The sequence below is a fragment of the Pogonomyrmex barbatus genome, unplaced genomic scaffold, assembly GCF_055798465.1.
Source record: "Pogonomyrmex barbatus isolate J1 unplaced genomic scaffold, ASM5579846v1 scaffold14, whole genome shotgun sequence".
Taxonomy (NCBI): domain Eukaryota; kingdom Metazoa; phylum Arthropoda; class Insecta; order Hymenoptera; family Formicidae; genus Pogonomyrmex; species Pogonomyrmex barbatus.
In genome coordinates, this window is record NW_028297110.1 from 5,881,301 (window position 1) to 5,894,290 (window position 12,990).

Below are 12,990 nucleotides of genomic sequence, written 5' to 3' on the forward strand. Positions count from 1 at the left end.
GCCCACGCGCGCTTTTCCCCCACATCGAGAATCTCGTGCCGAGATCGGGGGTTGAGGAGTAGAGAAAGAGAGATAGAGAGAGAGAGAGAGAGAGAGAGAGAGAGAGAGAGAGAAGAGAGAGAGAGAGAGAAAGAGAGGGGCGAAGAGGGAGGACATATTTTTTTCTCGCGTCAACACAGACCGATGCTCGACGTCTCTCGCGTCAGAGTTTCGCACCCTTCAACCGGTCGAGCAACACTTTTCACGCAAATACGAAAATTAGAAAAAAATGACAAATGTTGTCAATAGTTATTCATTATTAATACATTTTAATTGTTCATTATTATATACAGTTCATTTTATTGTATTTCCATAAAACGCAAAATATAGAAAAATCCATTTGGGGATATTCTTTCGAAATATATAATCTAAAAGGAAATAGGGTCATTTTTTTCTTTTTGAAGAAATGGGGTCGTAGAAGTTTTATTTTTACTGAATAGAGACTACGTGTGCAAAGTATTATGTATCTTTGGGAAATTTTTGGAACTATACGGATATCTGCATAAGTGTCGGTCCACAATAAGTATTTAATCTTTAAGCCGTAAAAACCAATCATAGTCGAGTATTCTTTTCATATTCGATTATAATTGGTCAATTTCTTACGTCTTAAAGCTTAAATCACTTATTGTGGACCGACACTTACTTTTGCAAAGGATCAAGACGTGGGAACCCCTGCTCTATAAAGAGATCCAAACAGGAGCTCGTCTTGAAATACGTCTAAGATTCCCGGGGGTGACGTCGTTGCACTTAAAGTAATATCACGTCCGATAACATCAATGGATGAGCATTCATGTAGCTGTGAAGGGGTTCACCCCTTGACGAGCGAAACGAAAACTGACGTCGAGGTCGTAGACGTAGACTATTTTTGCGCGTGTTGTAAATAGCGTTTGCCTTGCGACAATATTTATTTTGACGATATGCATTATATTCGTGCAACCCTAAGTGATTTTTATCTCGAGAGCGAAATTCGCGATAGAATTCGGAACGAATTTCTATTTATAATTTCATGTCGCGTGTTTTTTGTATGCATGCGCAGCCCTGGTTCTTCAGGTCAATTATCCAACGTATATTACACGACACATGAAATTATAAATAGAATTCTGTCCCAAATTCTGTCGTGAATTATAAACGTCCTAAAATGAACGTAAGCCGGTTTTAGACATTTCGTTTCGGTTCTACATTTCGTGATAGAATAATTTCATAATTTTGTATGGGGCACGATAATGCGTGCGTCATTTGTTTCGGTATAGCTCGTGATAGATTTTATTATTTATCAAGGCATTATATATTTTTTATTTTATAAGGCAAATATACATTTCAATAAATATATATATATATATATATATATATATATATATAACTAAAAAAGTAAATATAATTGCATTACAATTTGCATATTATCTTTTAAGACAACTATATATCTTCTTTAATCGTAATAAAATAAAATAGTCAATCGATTGATTCATTTTACTACTCTGTCCATAAAAATGTTAAGACAAAGATAATAAAAATATGAATGTTTTTTATCAGATAGTGTATATTTTATTTTATATTTATGTCAAAATATGTGAAAATAAAAAATAATATTTCTAAACTAACAATTTTTAAAAACAACTTTATAATAATTCTTTATAAAAGAGATAAAATTACATTAATTAAAAAATCCAAAATATGGACTTTTATTTGCAAAAAATAGCGAGTGATTTTTTGTACGACCTTAGCGCTTCTATCTAGAGATAAATTTTTTTAATAAAAGCGTTAATAAAAGCATTCTCCTGGGAACCGTATAACGTAAATAACATTTTCTCTTATTATTTCAGACCAACAAAGATATTCAAGGACATAGTTATTGCTTCACTCTATACATAGAAATATTTTTATTTACATATAGAAATGTTTTTATATATATATATATATATATATATATATATTTTAAAATCTATACATCAAATAAATACAGATGCGCGTGATATCCCTGCGCGTGTTGATTTTGAAATAAAAAATATCCTTGTCGGATTCGTTAGTCGCGATTTATCACGGACCATCGAGCGTCATCGATGCGAACGGCAAATACACGATGGATACAAATGGCCGTCGTACTATTTCCATCCGTATCACCACTAGTAAAGCGTAAGTGCGCGCAATCATGTCGACTCTCCCGTGCAATCTCGATCGGAAAAGAACGTTTCCAAGGCGCGGTAACGAGAACACCTCGCGTTTTATTAAAGTCGATCCTATTTTCGCGAGTAGGCGAATCGACGATTCTCTCCGCTCGGCGCGAAGGGCTGCAACGCTTCTCCCGGTGCATCCGCCCTCGTACCATAATTGACCTATTTTCGTCAGCGTCGTCGTCGTCGTCGTCGTCGTCGTCGTCGTCGTCGTCGTCGTCGTCGCAAGCTGTCGCAGAACGCTTGCGCAAATTGGTTTGCGCGCGTATACGACACGGGAAGGACAGGTGCGCAGCCGGCGCTTCCGGTAAATTACGAGAGTCCGCATCGGGGAGATTTCTAATCGCGAAGAAACAGGGCCACCGCGTTGCGCTCTCTCGAGGGGGGGAGGAACCGTACAGAACCGTACATTATCCTGAAATTGATCGGAAAATTTATTCTCTTGCCTTCAGAAAAAAAATTCCAATAAATTGAGAAAGAACAGTCTTGAAGTGTCTAAAAATTTGGTGGCCAGATACAAATCCAAAAATAATTATGTGGCACGCGCTCAAATTGCTAGAATATAAAACATTTTTACGATTTTTATTACCATCCTTGTTTTCAAGCGTCCTACAAAAAAATTTTGATAAAGTTAAATTTAAATTTGTGTCCGTTGAAATTTTCAAATATTTCAGCAAAAATGTCTCTTTCATGTATGGAAACGGGAAACGGCTTCTCAAATAGCTGAGGCATTTCACGTGCCGCAAAGTGTCATATCGTTTCCCTCGACTGGAGGATTATATCACTTCTCATATGACACGATCGGACCCGGACAATTCCATTCGATGATAACGCCCACTCAAATTCCACGAGTCAAGATTCAGAAAATCTGAGATGAAAGTGGCTGCAAGTGGCGGAGACGAAAAGTCAAGGGCTCAACTACAGCTAACTGTACCTCGATAAAATTTTCTAGATAATAAAATAACGAGAAATTTCTTCCTGCTAAAAGGTTAATTAAATTTCCTGTCCTCGAGACAGGACGAGATTCTAAACGGTTCACGCTTAAAAGAAATTAATTTAATTTGCTGCCTCTACAGATGTAAGAGTTCATGTTTTTATGCCCCTCTCTCCCCTCCCCTCTCTCTCTCTCTCTCTCTCTCTCTCTCTCTCTCTCTTCATTTACACTGTATTACTGCGGGAAAGTACGCTCGCAGCGACCTTAATCCGAAAGCATAATGAACTTTCCTCCTTTCTCCCCCTCGCGTGTAAATGTTTTGCGCTTGGAGAATCTTATCGCAACCATTTACCGGTGATGATTTACGAGTCATGTTATTTTCGCGTTCGCGTCGACTTGCTTTCTTTTTCCACTGGCTGAAAATAGAAACTGATCATTCGCGATACGCTGCCCGTTCGCAAGTTGCAATCCAAACAAACTGATAGACAGAATAGAAAGTAGTTGCCGAGGGGAAGATCGATTTATCAAAGATTCATCGCGAAAATAAGAAGAATAATTCAATGAATATTAAATGAGGGTGCAACATGTTGAGTTGTAATATTATCGGAAATTAAAGACTTGACGAATTCTTAAAGAAAGACTAATGAATGGTAACTTATATCCGATAATCTTTCATTCTTTATTTAGTCTCAAAGACTAAATAAAGAGAGAGACCCTCCTCCTCTTGGTGTGACTACTCATTTCCTCGCTTTAATTAAGACTCGTGCCAAGTTTTTCTACGCAGTAATCTCTCTCATTCCTTCTTTGCTCGCGTATCATCCTCTTGTTCTCTCATCCGGCTGGATTCGCACAAACCTGCCAAGTGTAATAAAAAAGTTCGACGAAAGGAGGAAAACGGACAGCACGCGATATTGGCCGAGTTTCCGGCTTGCACGCCACACCCACGCCTTTTCCGACAAAAAGAGGGAAAGCCAGCCGCGAGTTTTTTTTCGCCTCTGACGGAATCGGCCGAGCGATCGCGGGGGTTTCGCAAAATCGCGTAAGCCTTCGTCGAGCATCGCATCCCCTCGTCCTTTTCCAACCCTGTAGGCCGGACTCCCATTGACGTCAGTCTTTGAATCCGCGAAGTGGCGAATCCCCGTGGTACGACTGGCCAAAGAGAGAGGGTTGATGGAGGGGCAAAATAGTCTCTCTGGTCCCTCCACCCCTTCGACGGGGTGAGAATACAGTGGCGTCACGCGAGCCGCGTTCCGGCCCCTATCCGGTATCTATTTGTTCGTGAGCAGATCCGCGAACAAATTAAGGGTCGCCTGTTGATGCCGGCAACGATGTCCCATTACGTTTTAAGACACTCGAAGAAAATGTCAATTACTCAAACTGGTAGCGCTGTAAAAAGATAATAATTTACAGATATCGAATAAAGGCGAGAAATCCCGAAAAGAAGAATGAAAAGGAGAGAACAGTAAAGTAAAAATATGCGATCTCTAAATCAGGTTTTTAAATCTCGCGTTGCGAGAAATTGGAGGAAATTTAACGTCGCGAAAAGAGCGTGCTGAAATAAAGTCTTACGTCCACTGTGCCCTACAAGATCTTGAGTGGAAAAAGAATTGACTGAATTTATTCAAATGAAGTTGATCAAGTTTTTTCCTCTCTCCATCCGAGATCGCGGACCGATTTCTAGCGTGGCGATTACGGGGCTTCGTAGAGGCGCGCGTGGAGTTCGGGGGTTAAAGAGGAGAAATTGATATCACGGCCACGATCTCAATGTATTCCCGACGGTGAAATTAACCGACGCATTTGCGAATTATTGGTGCAATCGAGCGTTTTAACGACGATGCGACGGGCGTCGGCGCTCTCATCACGGCGCTACGACCCTGTTCAACGCGAAATGTAATGAGTTCGTGGAAGGGGACGGTCCCGAAGGAACGGATCGATGTTCCCGCTGCGTAGTAAAGGACGCCTGTTGATACGCGAATGTTCATTCATGAAAACGGCGAAACGGCGAGCCTCGCTTTCGCGGACGGCCTCCTCACGACTCGTTATCTCGATGCAAATGCGATTTTCGAAAGGTAATTCCGTTGCACGTTCGTATTAGGCTCCTATATGGCGCATCGTATATTTTCTGAAAAAGGAATCGTTTCCCATATCGCGTACCTAATCGGGGAAAATCTCGGGGACATAATAAGCACAGCGCGATCGGCATAGCAATTTGAAGAAAACGTCTATGTTTCGCGGGAGAATAAAGGAAATGTCTTCGGTTACATCACTATGCTGACTATAATGACATTGACTGCGCAGATAATAAAAATGTTTTTCCTTAAAAGATGCGTATATAGCCTCGAGGATATTGATTTTTATAACTTTTTGCGTCGTAACGATTACTCTTAACTTGAGAAATGAGATATAGTAAAGTGAGAGTTTTTGTTTCGCGAAGTATATTATCTTCTCGTTTAACATGTAATATGTAACAATAATTGAAAGAAAAGACAATAGAAATCCAGAAAATAACCAAACAATTCGTACCATATTCGTTCCGAACAATTTCATGTGAGTACATAATATATGTACTCTGGAAAGAAAGTTTCTCAAACAAAAAAGAATTAATAAAAAAATTATCGAAATTATAAAAAGCTTTATATTTATTATATTATATTTTACGTTTTTATATTTATACTATTTAAAAATAGATTTGCGTTATAACGAAATTAAAGTATAAATAAAATAACACGGATTTTTAATATTTTTATGAAAAAATATTTGTAATTAATATTTTTCTTAATGAATAACGAGAAATGTATGTTGAGTGCAAGATTGAAAAATATCGTGTTTTTCTATGGTGTTTTTATATCACTAAAAATGCTAAACATAAAAAAATTTACATAGATTTGCTATAAAATTTGTATTTATTATGTAAATAAATACATAACAAAATAAAATAAAATTAGATCCCATGGCATTATAGTTTCTTGTTAAAGTATAATATAAATTATAATTAATAATATAATATAATATATAGATTTTGCCTTTTTTATACATGAATAAAAATTCACTTCCGATAGAGGTCTCCAGTTTTCTCTACCGATCCTTTAAATATCTAAAATATGTGATCTGAATATGTCGAATATGAATTAATACATTTTGAATGTCTTAAATGTTTTTGTGTTGTTTTTTTCATTGAAAAATATAAGAAAAAGAAAAAACATATTGAAGAATTTTGAATTTGAAAATGTTAATCGCATAATAATTCTAACCTCCAATTTAGGTCATGACACATACATGTCATTTAAGATTTTATTTTAGATTCAAAATACTTATTTACATTTGCAGCGAGAGATTGCGTTTATTCTAGAAAAGAAAAAGAAAAATGTTTCCTTCTCAAAGATGCAGAGATATAATTTGAATTAGATAATTTGTTGAAAAGAATGTTGAAAAATTTGTTGAAAAAATTGGACACCTACTATATATTATGTGAATCATTATGTGGAAAATTGAAAACAGTTGTATTAAAATAAATAAGTTGTATTAAAATGTAAAGTAAAGAAAACTTGCTAGTTATAGAAAGGGAAATATATTTCTTATGTGAAAAAGTATCAATATTAAAAAATATAACAAAAGTCAATCCTAAGGCTATTATTGTGATAATTGATACTATGTTGCTAGCAGAAATTGCATAGATCTGTATTACATTCGTAACAATATGACGCAACACATTGTTCACATCAAGATTTAAGATCCTTACAATAATCTCCGACACGTTTGCAATCATATTCAATGTATGTAGTATTGAAAGTTACTAGAAAAAGAATTTTACTTATAAATCTATAAATAATTAAATATAAAAATATTATGTACTATTGAAAGTCCTGTGCTTTGCTTCACAAGAAATATATTTACAGTTCATAAAATAACTTAAAATTTGATGATTTTGCAAGATTGAAAGAAAACTGAAAAATCTCAAATATTTGGAAAAATTACAATAAATTTGTCTGTAATAATATCAGAAAGATTGATAATGTTTTCTTAGTTTAATAATAGCAAATCATCAGAAATAGAACAGCTAAAAGTTTTTTCTACAACTTGCAGCATTTTAAGAAACATTATTTGTCTAAGTTATTTTGAATATAAGTTCAAAGTCTATCCAGCTGTGCTGTAAGATCTATATTTTTTTATTTTAAATACTTACTAAATATATATTTAGTACACACTACGTCAGTTTCAGAACATGTGCGGGTGTGGGTGCAAGTTGTATTTATTATGTCCTCGGGACACTCATAACATTTCAACCGAAAAACTGCTTCACCTTAAAAAGAAATGAAACAACAAACTGATAAAAGATAGAAATATAAATCTAGATATTTCTAAAAAAGTGTAACAAAATTTTTAAAAATTATGAAAAAAATTGTTAATGATCAAATAAATTATCAAAAATTTACATCTCATATCTAAGCGAGAAATAGAAAATACACTCAATATAATTATCACAAAGAAGCGATATAACTGTTGCATCTTCGCTTGCATCTTGATTCACGTCAACCAAAAACTGCGTAATACAATACATATGAAAAAATAAGTACACCTTCCGAAGTCTCTGTCAAATATATCCATTTCACAGGAAATTATAATGAATCTCAAAATCAGTATTGTGATATGTTATCACCTATCATATTGGATTATCGAAAATATACATTTTCCGTTATCCTTTCGATAACTGATAATGCGATTAAAATGCAAAAGTGCAAAATAATAAATTTTTACATAAACAAAAGCTTACGATATTTAAATCAAAGTTAAAAATGCATTAACTTAACTATTACATGTTTTTTACATATATATATTTGATTTAAAAAATATTATCGACAATTACATTCTTAGTCTTGTCAATATAATAATTGCAAACGTAATAATTAATATAATATGTTCACATTTTTAATAGACTTTGTTTATCGTGTTAACAATACTATTAAGCAATTTTAGAATATGTTATAAATGAATAGTACTACTTTTATGATGAAATTTATAAGTTGAGAATTCGTGATATTTTTATTATATAGAAAGGCTATAGTTTTCATATTCTTTCACCAATAATATATATATAATATATGATGTACATAATAAATATGTGTATGACAATTTTATATATATATATATATATAAATTTTCTATCATTCATTGTTTTATTGTTAATACTAATATTTACATATAAATTATTGAATTAAAGTTATTATTTATTATTTATTATTTATTAAGAATTTCTATAAATACTAAACTTAAATGTAATTTTTATTTTTTATTAGTCAGGCTAGGGGAAAACAGTCATGATTGCTGCTAAGATCTCAGGGTAAACGAATAGACCAATCACAATCGCGCAAGAATAGGAATTTTCGAGGATGAGAGGCAATGTTAGTGTCGGTCCACAATAAGTATTTAATCTTTAAACCGTAAGAAATTGACTAATCATAATCGATTATTCTTTTCATATTCGATTATAATTGGTCAATTTCTTACTTCTTAAAATTTAAATCATTGTGGACCGACACTTAGATCGCGATTGGTTGCCTCGCTTAATGCCAAGTGTTCTGTCACTTATCTCTGTTTTCTTTTTTTACGCGCTAGGTGCTTTCGAGAAATTCTCGATTCTGCATCGATTTCGCCAGTTAAATAGACACATTTGTATCTTCAGACCGCCTGTTTACGAGGCTGTTTTTATCATTTTGAGAACATTTCGTCTATGTTTCTTACCGTGAGTTCAGTGACTTGGACGATTATTACTGTCGATTGGCAGAAGTGACATTTCCTTTTGTTTTGATTGAGTTTCCGCCTTTCGCGCTGATCAGCTGTTGTGGCTTCCAAGCGTTTTCAACGACTTATAGCGGATAAAGCATAATGCTATAAGTGATTATAACAATTCACGCGACTGGTCGAAACCTCCAATGACAATGAGCTTCTCGGAGAAAGGACAGGATAGCATATCCAAAGAAGAATGGATGTCAAAGCTGGAGGAGAGCACCTACATACAAAAAATGTCAATGAACAATCTAATCATGAATTATCTAGTCACAGGTAATAAACTCTGAAGTTTGTTATGGTTTCACGTTATCGCAGGAATTGTTAGGGTAATGAAACATTTCATTGAACAGAGGGATTTAAGGAAGCTGCTGAAAAGTTCCAGCAGGAATCGGGAGTAGGTCCAACGGTGGAACTGAGCTCTCTGGATGATAGGATTCGCATTCGAGACGCCATTCAAAATGGTCGTATTCAGGAAGCGACGGACTTGGTGAATCAGCTACATCCCGAATTACTGGATAATGACAGATATCTCTATTTTCATCTGCAACAATTGCACCTGATTGAACTGATACGCACAGGCAGAGTCGAAGAGGCACTTCAGTTTGCCCAGGATCAACTCAGCGAGGCTGGAGAATCAGATGATAATATACTGTGCGAGTTGGAACGTACCTTGGCACTGCTGGCTTTCGACGAACCACATAAGAGTCCATTCAGTGATCTTCTACATCCAACACACAGGCAGAAAGTGAGTGCAGTATTGTGTTTTGTTTCACTAAAATTAATTTTGTGAAAAAAAAATTAATTCTTGATTGTTTCCAGATTGCAAGTGAATTGAATGCTGCTATATTGAAAATGGAACATAGAGAATCTACCAGTCCCCGACTCAACAATTTGTTAAAGATGATATTATGGGCTCAGGATGAGCTAGACAAGAAAAAAGTGAAATATCCAAAAATGACCGATCTAGGTAGTGCCACGATTGAGGATTCGAAATAATTGTATAATAGACAAACTGGAACTTCTCAGTTTTATATATGAATGAGATAAATGAATGTCTTGAATTGATCTTTAAACATAATTTGGTGTAAATCACTGTTTATTTTGTAGGAAATTATATCTAAATTTTAATCTTGTATAACAAATTAGAGAAAAGATGTGTAGAATCGTTAATGACTTAATTGAAATAAGAATGTAATGATTAAACTGACATATTGTTATGATTGCTGTAAGAAATAAGAATTATTGCAAAAAATATTTCTTATGTCTTTTAGGACATTAACGTAAGAAAACCGATAGAGGTATATTCAAGTTTTGTATATATAATATTATTTATTAGGAATATATATATCTTGCGCAAAAAGATTTACTAAGACCTTAAGCCATTCTACATAATTGTAAAGATGAATACAAATACAACATCTAATAACATGCATATTAATTTTCAAAAGTAACAATCTTTGTAGATATACCATATTGCAATAACTTTCAAAATTATATGAAAAAGTTTATTTTTAGAATAACAAATCAACAATGATTCCACTTAAATATTAAGTTAAAAGTTAGCAGTTAAAAATCTCTAGAAGATGATATTCCTTCATTCTATCGTTCTTTCATTGTTTTTCATTTCTTTTTTTATACAACTTTTATTAGATTTCATAGATAATGTTCGTATAATTATTAAAAACAACTACCAACCAAACATATATTCCATTGCTTTTGAAACTAAGCTACCCGACTTTTGTGGAACGTTCTCCGGCAATTGTGCGGCTTGCGGGCTAAAATGTTGATTATATCCCGCTGCTAATGATCGCAATTTCCGTCGTCTCGCGGTAGGCGATGCACTGAATGGGGATTGAGTGATTCTACCCGCTGAAAGCGATCTCATACTTCCATTCAATTTGGTACGATTTTCCTTGTCCGAGCATAGAATGACCCCTTCATCTGTACATGGTATAATGCCAATCATAATCGTGCCCGAAACAATACTGCCGTTGCATGCGAGAGCCTTTTGTGCCTCCTGTTCTGACGCGCACTTCAAGTGTATCCAGTTGCTCTGGGGCTGTGGAGCTGGATGTTTCTCCACTATGCGAACTCTGCTGGAGATATGAGATAGAACAGCATTGATATCGGTCGGCAGGAAGCCAAATACTGTCACCCATTGCAATAGACCTTGCGACTCGCTTGTGTTCAAAGTTATCGAACTGTCTGGAAATATCAGTGAAGTAGTTAATGGGCTCATCATGAGTCTAGATTGATTCACAGGTGTGGTTGTAATAACTGGATTCGTAATTGATGTAGCTGGGGGCAATGACACATGTGTAACTTCCAGAGTGTCAAACAGTCCACGTGTTGGTGGTCCTCCAGCATGATTCTTCGTGCTCATTTGTGGTGTGCTAGGAGTTGTAGTACTTCCAAATACCGCTTTTTGGCGATTGGATCGATAATCTGGAGATCCATAAGAGACCGATGACATCAGACTGGTATTAGTGATATTCAAATGGCGTGGATTATCCTGAGGACTCATTATATTGATCTTTGCTGGCTGAAATTTTGAAGATGCACATTAACGATACAGTGTCATATGTTTTAAATTAATAATAAAATATTATATGCTCACAGTATTGGTATCACCCAAGAGAAAACTTGGCAAATATGGGGAAGAACTTCCTGGACTACCAGGACTTTGAATAGGACTACTCATCGGTGATCCCAGAGTCATAGGCTCCATCTAATGTATGAAATGATTATATTAATAACATTTAAAAACATCCAAAAATGATCAAATTTTTTCCGACTTTAGAAATAAATATGTAACTATAATTTTAAGTAAAAGCAGATATTTTAAATAAAAAGACAGAATATATACTTTTTAGGTTATCATCACTAATATTTTAGATGTTCCCTGATTTTTTAGACGCATTAAAAAAATTTAAATTATATTTAAATTACTTACATTTTTTCTCTTCCAAAAAATATTTTGCTTCTCTGAAGAAATCTTCCACTTTTACTTACAGATAGATAATATCTATTTTCAAATATAGAAGAAAACGTTCGTTACTCTCGTGTAAGATGACTCTGACAACTAACGGCCAGTTAGGTCTTTTGCATTTAAAGCGAAATAGACATATATAAGATATATAGCATATGAGCGTCGAAAGAAGAAAGAACGAGAAACACGAGTGCAGAAGTGCAGTAATACGACGAATCTAAGGTCTGTTCTTTTTAGTTGAACTGGCTGTACTAGTTCAGAGTTTAAATTTCTTCTTTTAGTGTAAGAAAAAAAGATAAACTAGTAGTATAACCAGTTCAGCCAAAAAGAAAACAAGTCTCTGGATAGTCAATCAGAGAATGCAATGTCACGTGATCACACGTTTTAAACATTGACTCGTTTTACTTTAATAAATTGTCATTTTTTTAAGAATGTAATGAAAATAAAAAAGCGAAAAGCATTAAAAATTCATCAATCGAATTGTGTTTTATAATAAAAAAATTTATGAAAAAATTTTAATACACTTCCAAAATTGAAGAAAGATGAACGTTGGTAAACATGATCGAAACGATCCCCCCCCTCTCCCATTACCTGTTTAGTTGGTCGAGAAACGATTGGTAGGATTGATACACGTTGGTACACTACTCAGTAGTTAACGGACAAATTCGAAAAGTGTAACTCGCATTATCGCGCGGGAAATAATGCGAAAGATGATAATATAGGAGCAAGCTCGCGAAGGAGAATCTATCATCTTTCATCAGGCGAGCTTGAATACTCGACAACTGCAATGATAGATGTGTTTTTCAGAGAAAGATAAGCAGTACTGCTTAGAAAAAGGAGAAAAGCTTTTTAAATCGTTTGTTAATCCACCATCTTGCTTTCGATAATCGTAGATACTGAACGAAATTAATATCTAGGAGGGGTGTCGTAAGATTAAGGGTTTATGAAGGCTGTAATCTGTTAACTTATGCCATAACCGTGAAAAATTGAAGTCGAATTATAGTCGAATTATAGTCGATTATTCTTCTATAATTTGATTGTGATTGGTCAATTTTTTTATGGTTACGGCATAA

The 12,990-nt window shown here is 34.6% G+C and overlaps 2 protein-coding genes across 3 annotated transcripts; one reads left to right on the forward strand and one right to left on the reverse strand.

Annotated features, from left to right (window-relative positions):
* Nucleotides 1-5,192: 5,192 nt before the first annotated feature.
* On the forward strand, nucleotides 5,193-10,360 carry Hou (GID complex subunit 8 homolog protein Houki). 2 transcript variants are annotated; one of them, XM_089072766.1, is made up of 4 exons: nucleotides 5,193-5,210; nucleotides 8,755-9,201; nucleotides 9,279-9,673; nucleotides 9,748-10,360. In XM_089072766.1, the coding sequence occupies exons 2-4, from the start codon at nucleotides 9,072-9,074 to the stop codon at nucleotides 9,922-9,924; spliced, it is 702 nt and encodes a 233-aa protein (XP_088928892.1). In that variant the 5' UTR covers nucleotides 5,193-5,210; nucleotides 8,755-9,071; the 3' UTR covers nucleotides 9,925-10,360. The 2 variants fall into 2 exon arrangements, with proteins under 2 accessions (XP_088928892.1, XP_011638543.1); XM_011640241.3 differs by lacking the exon at nucleotides 5,193-5,210 and having other exon boundaries at nucleotides 8,701-9,201.
* Nucleotides 10,238-12,947, reverse strand: LOC105428138 (nucleoporin NUP35). The gene is made up of 3 exons (XM_011640243.2): nucleotides 11,882-12,947; nucleotides 11,546-11,656; nucleotides 10,238-11,470 (listed from the first exon to the last, which is right to left on the reverse strand). The coding sequence occupies exons 2-3, from the start codon at nucleotides 11,654-11,656 to the stop codon at nucleotides 10,616-10,618; spliced, it is 966 nt and encodes a 321-aa protein (XP_011638545.1). The 5' UTR covers nucleotides 11,882-12,947; the 3' UTR covers nucleotides 10,238-10,615.
* Between the last annotated feature and the right edge of the window lie 43 nt (nucleotides 12,948-12,990).

Coding starts and splice junctions, on each gene's coding strand:
- Hou (XM_089072766.1), top strand. CDS start 9,072: ATGACAATGAGCTTCTCGGAGAAAGGACAGGATAGCATATCCAAAGAA. Junction 9,202..9,278: donor CATGAATTATCTAGTCACAG/GTAATAAACTCT, acceptor TTCATTGAACAG/AGGGATTTAAGGAAGCTGCT. Junction 9,674..9,747: donor ATCCAACACACAGGCAGAAA/GTGAGTGCAGTA, acceptor GATTGTTTCCAG/ATTGCAAGTGAATTGAATGC.
- LOC105428138 (XM_011640243.2), bottom strand. CDS start 11,656: ATGGAGCCTATGACTCTGGGATCACCGATGAGTAGTCCTATTCAAAGT. Junction 11,471..11,545: donor TCTTGGGTGATACCAATACT/GTGAGCATATAA, acceptor TCAAAATTTCAG/CCAGCAAAGATCAATATAAT.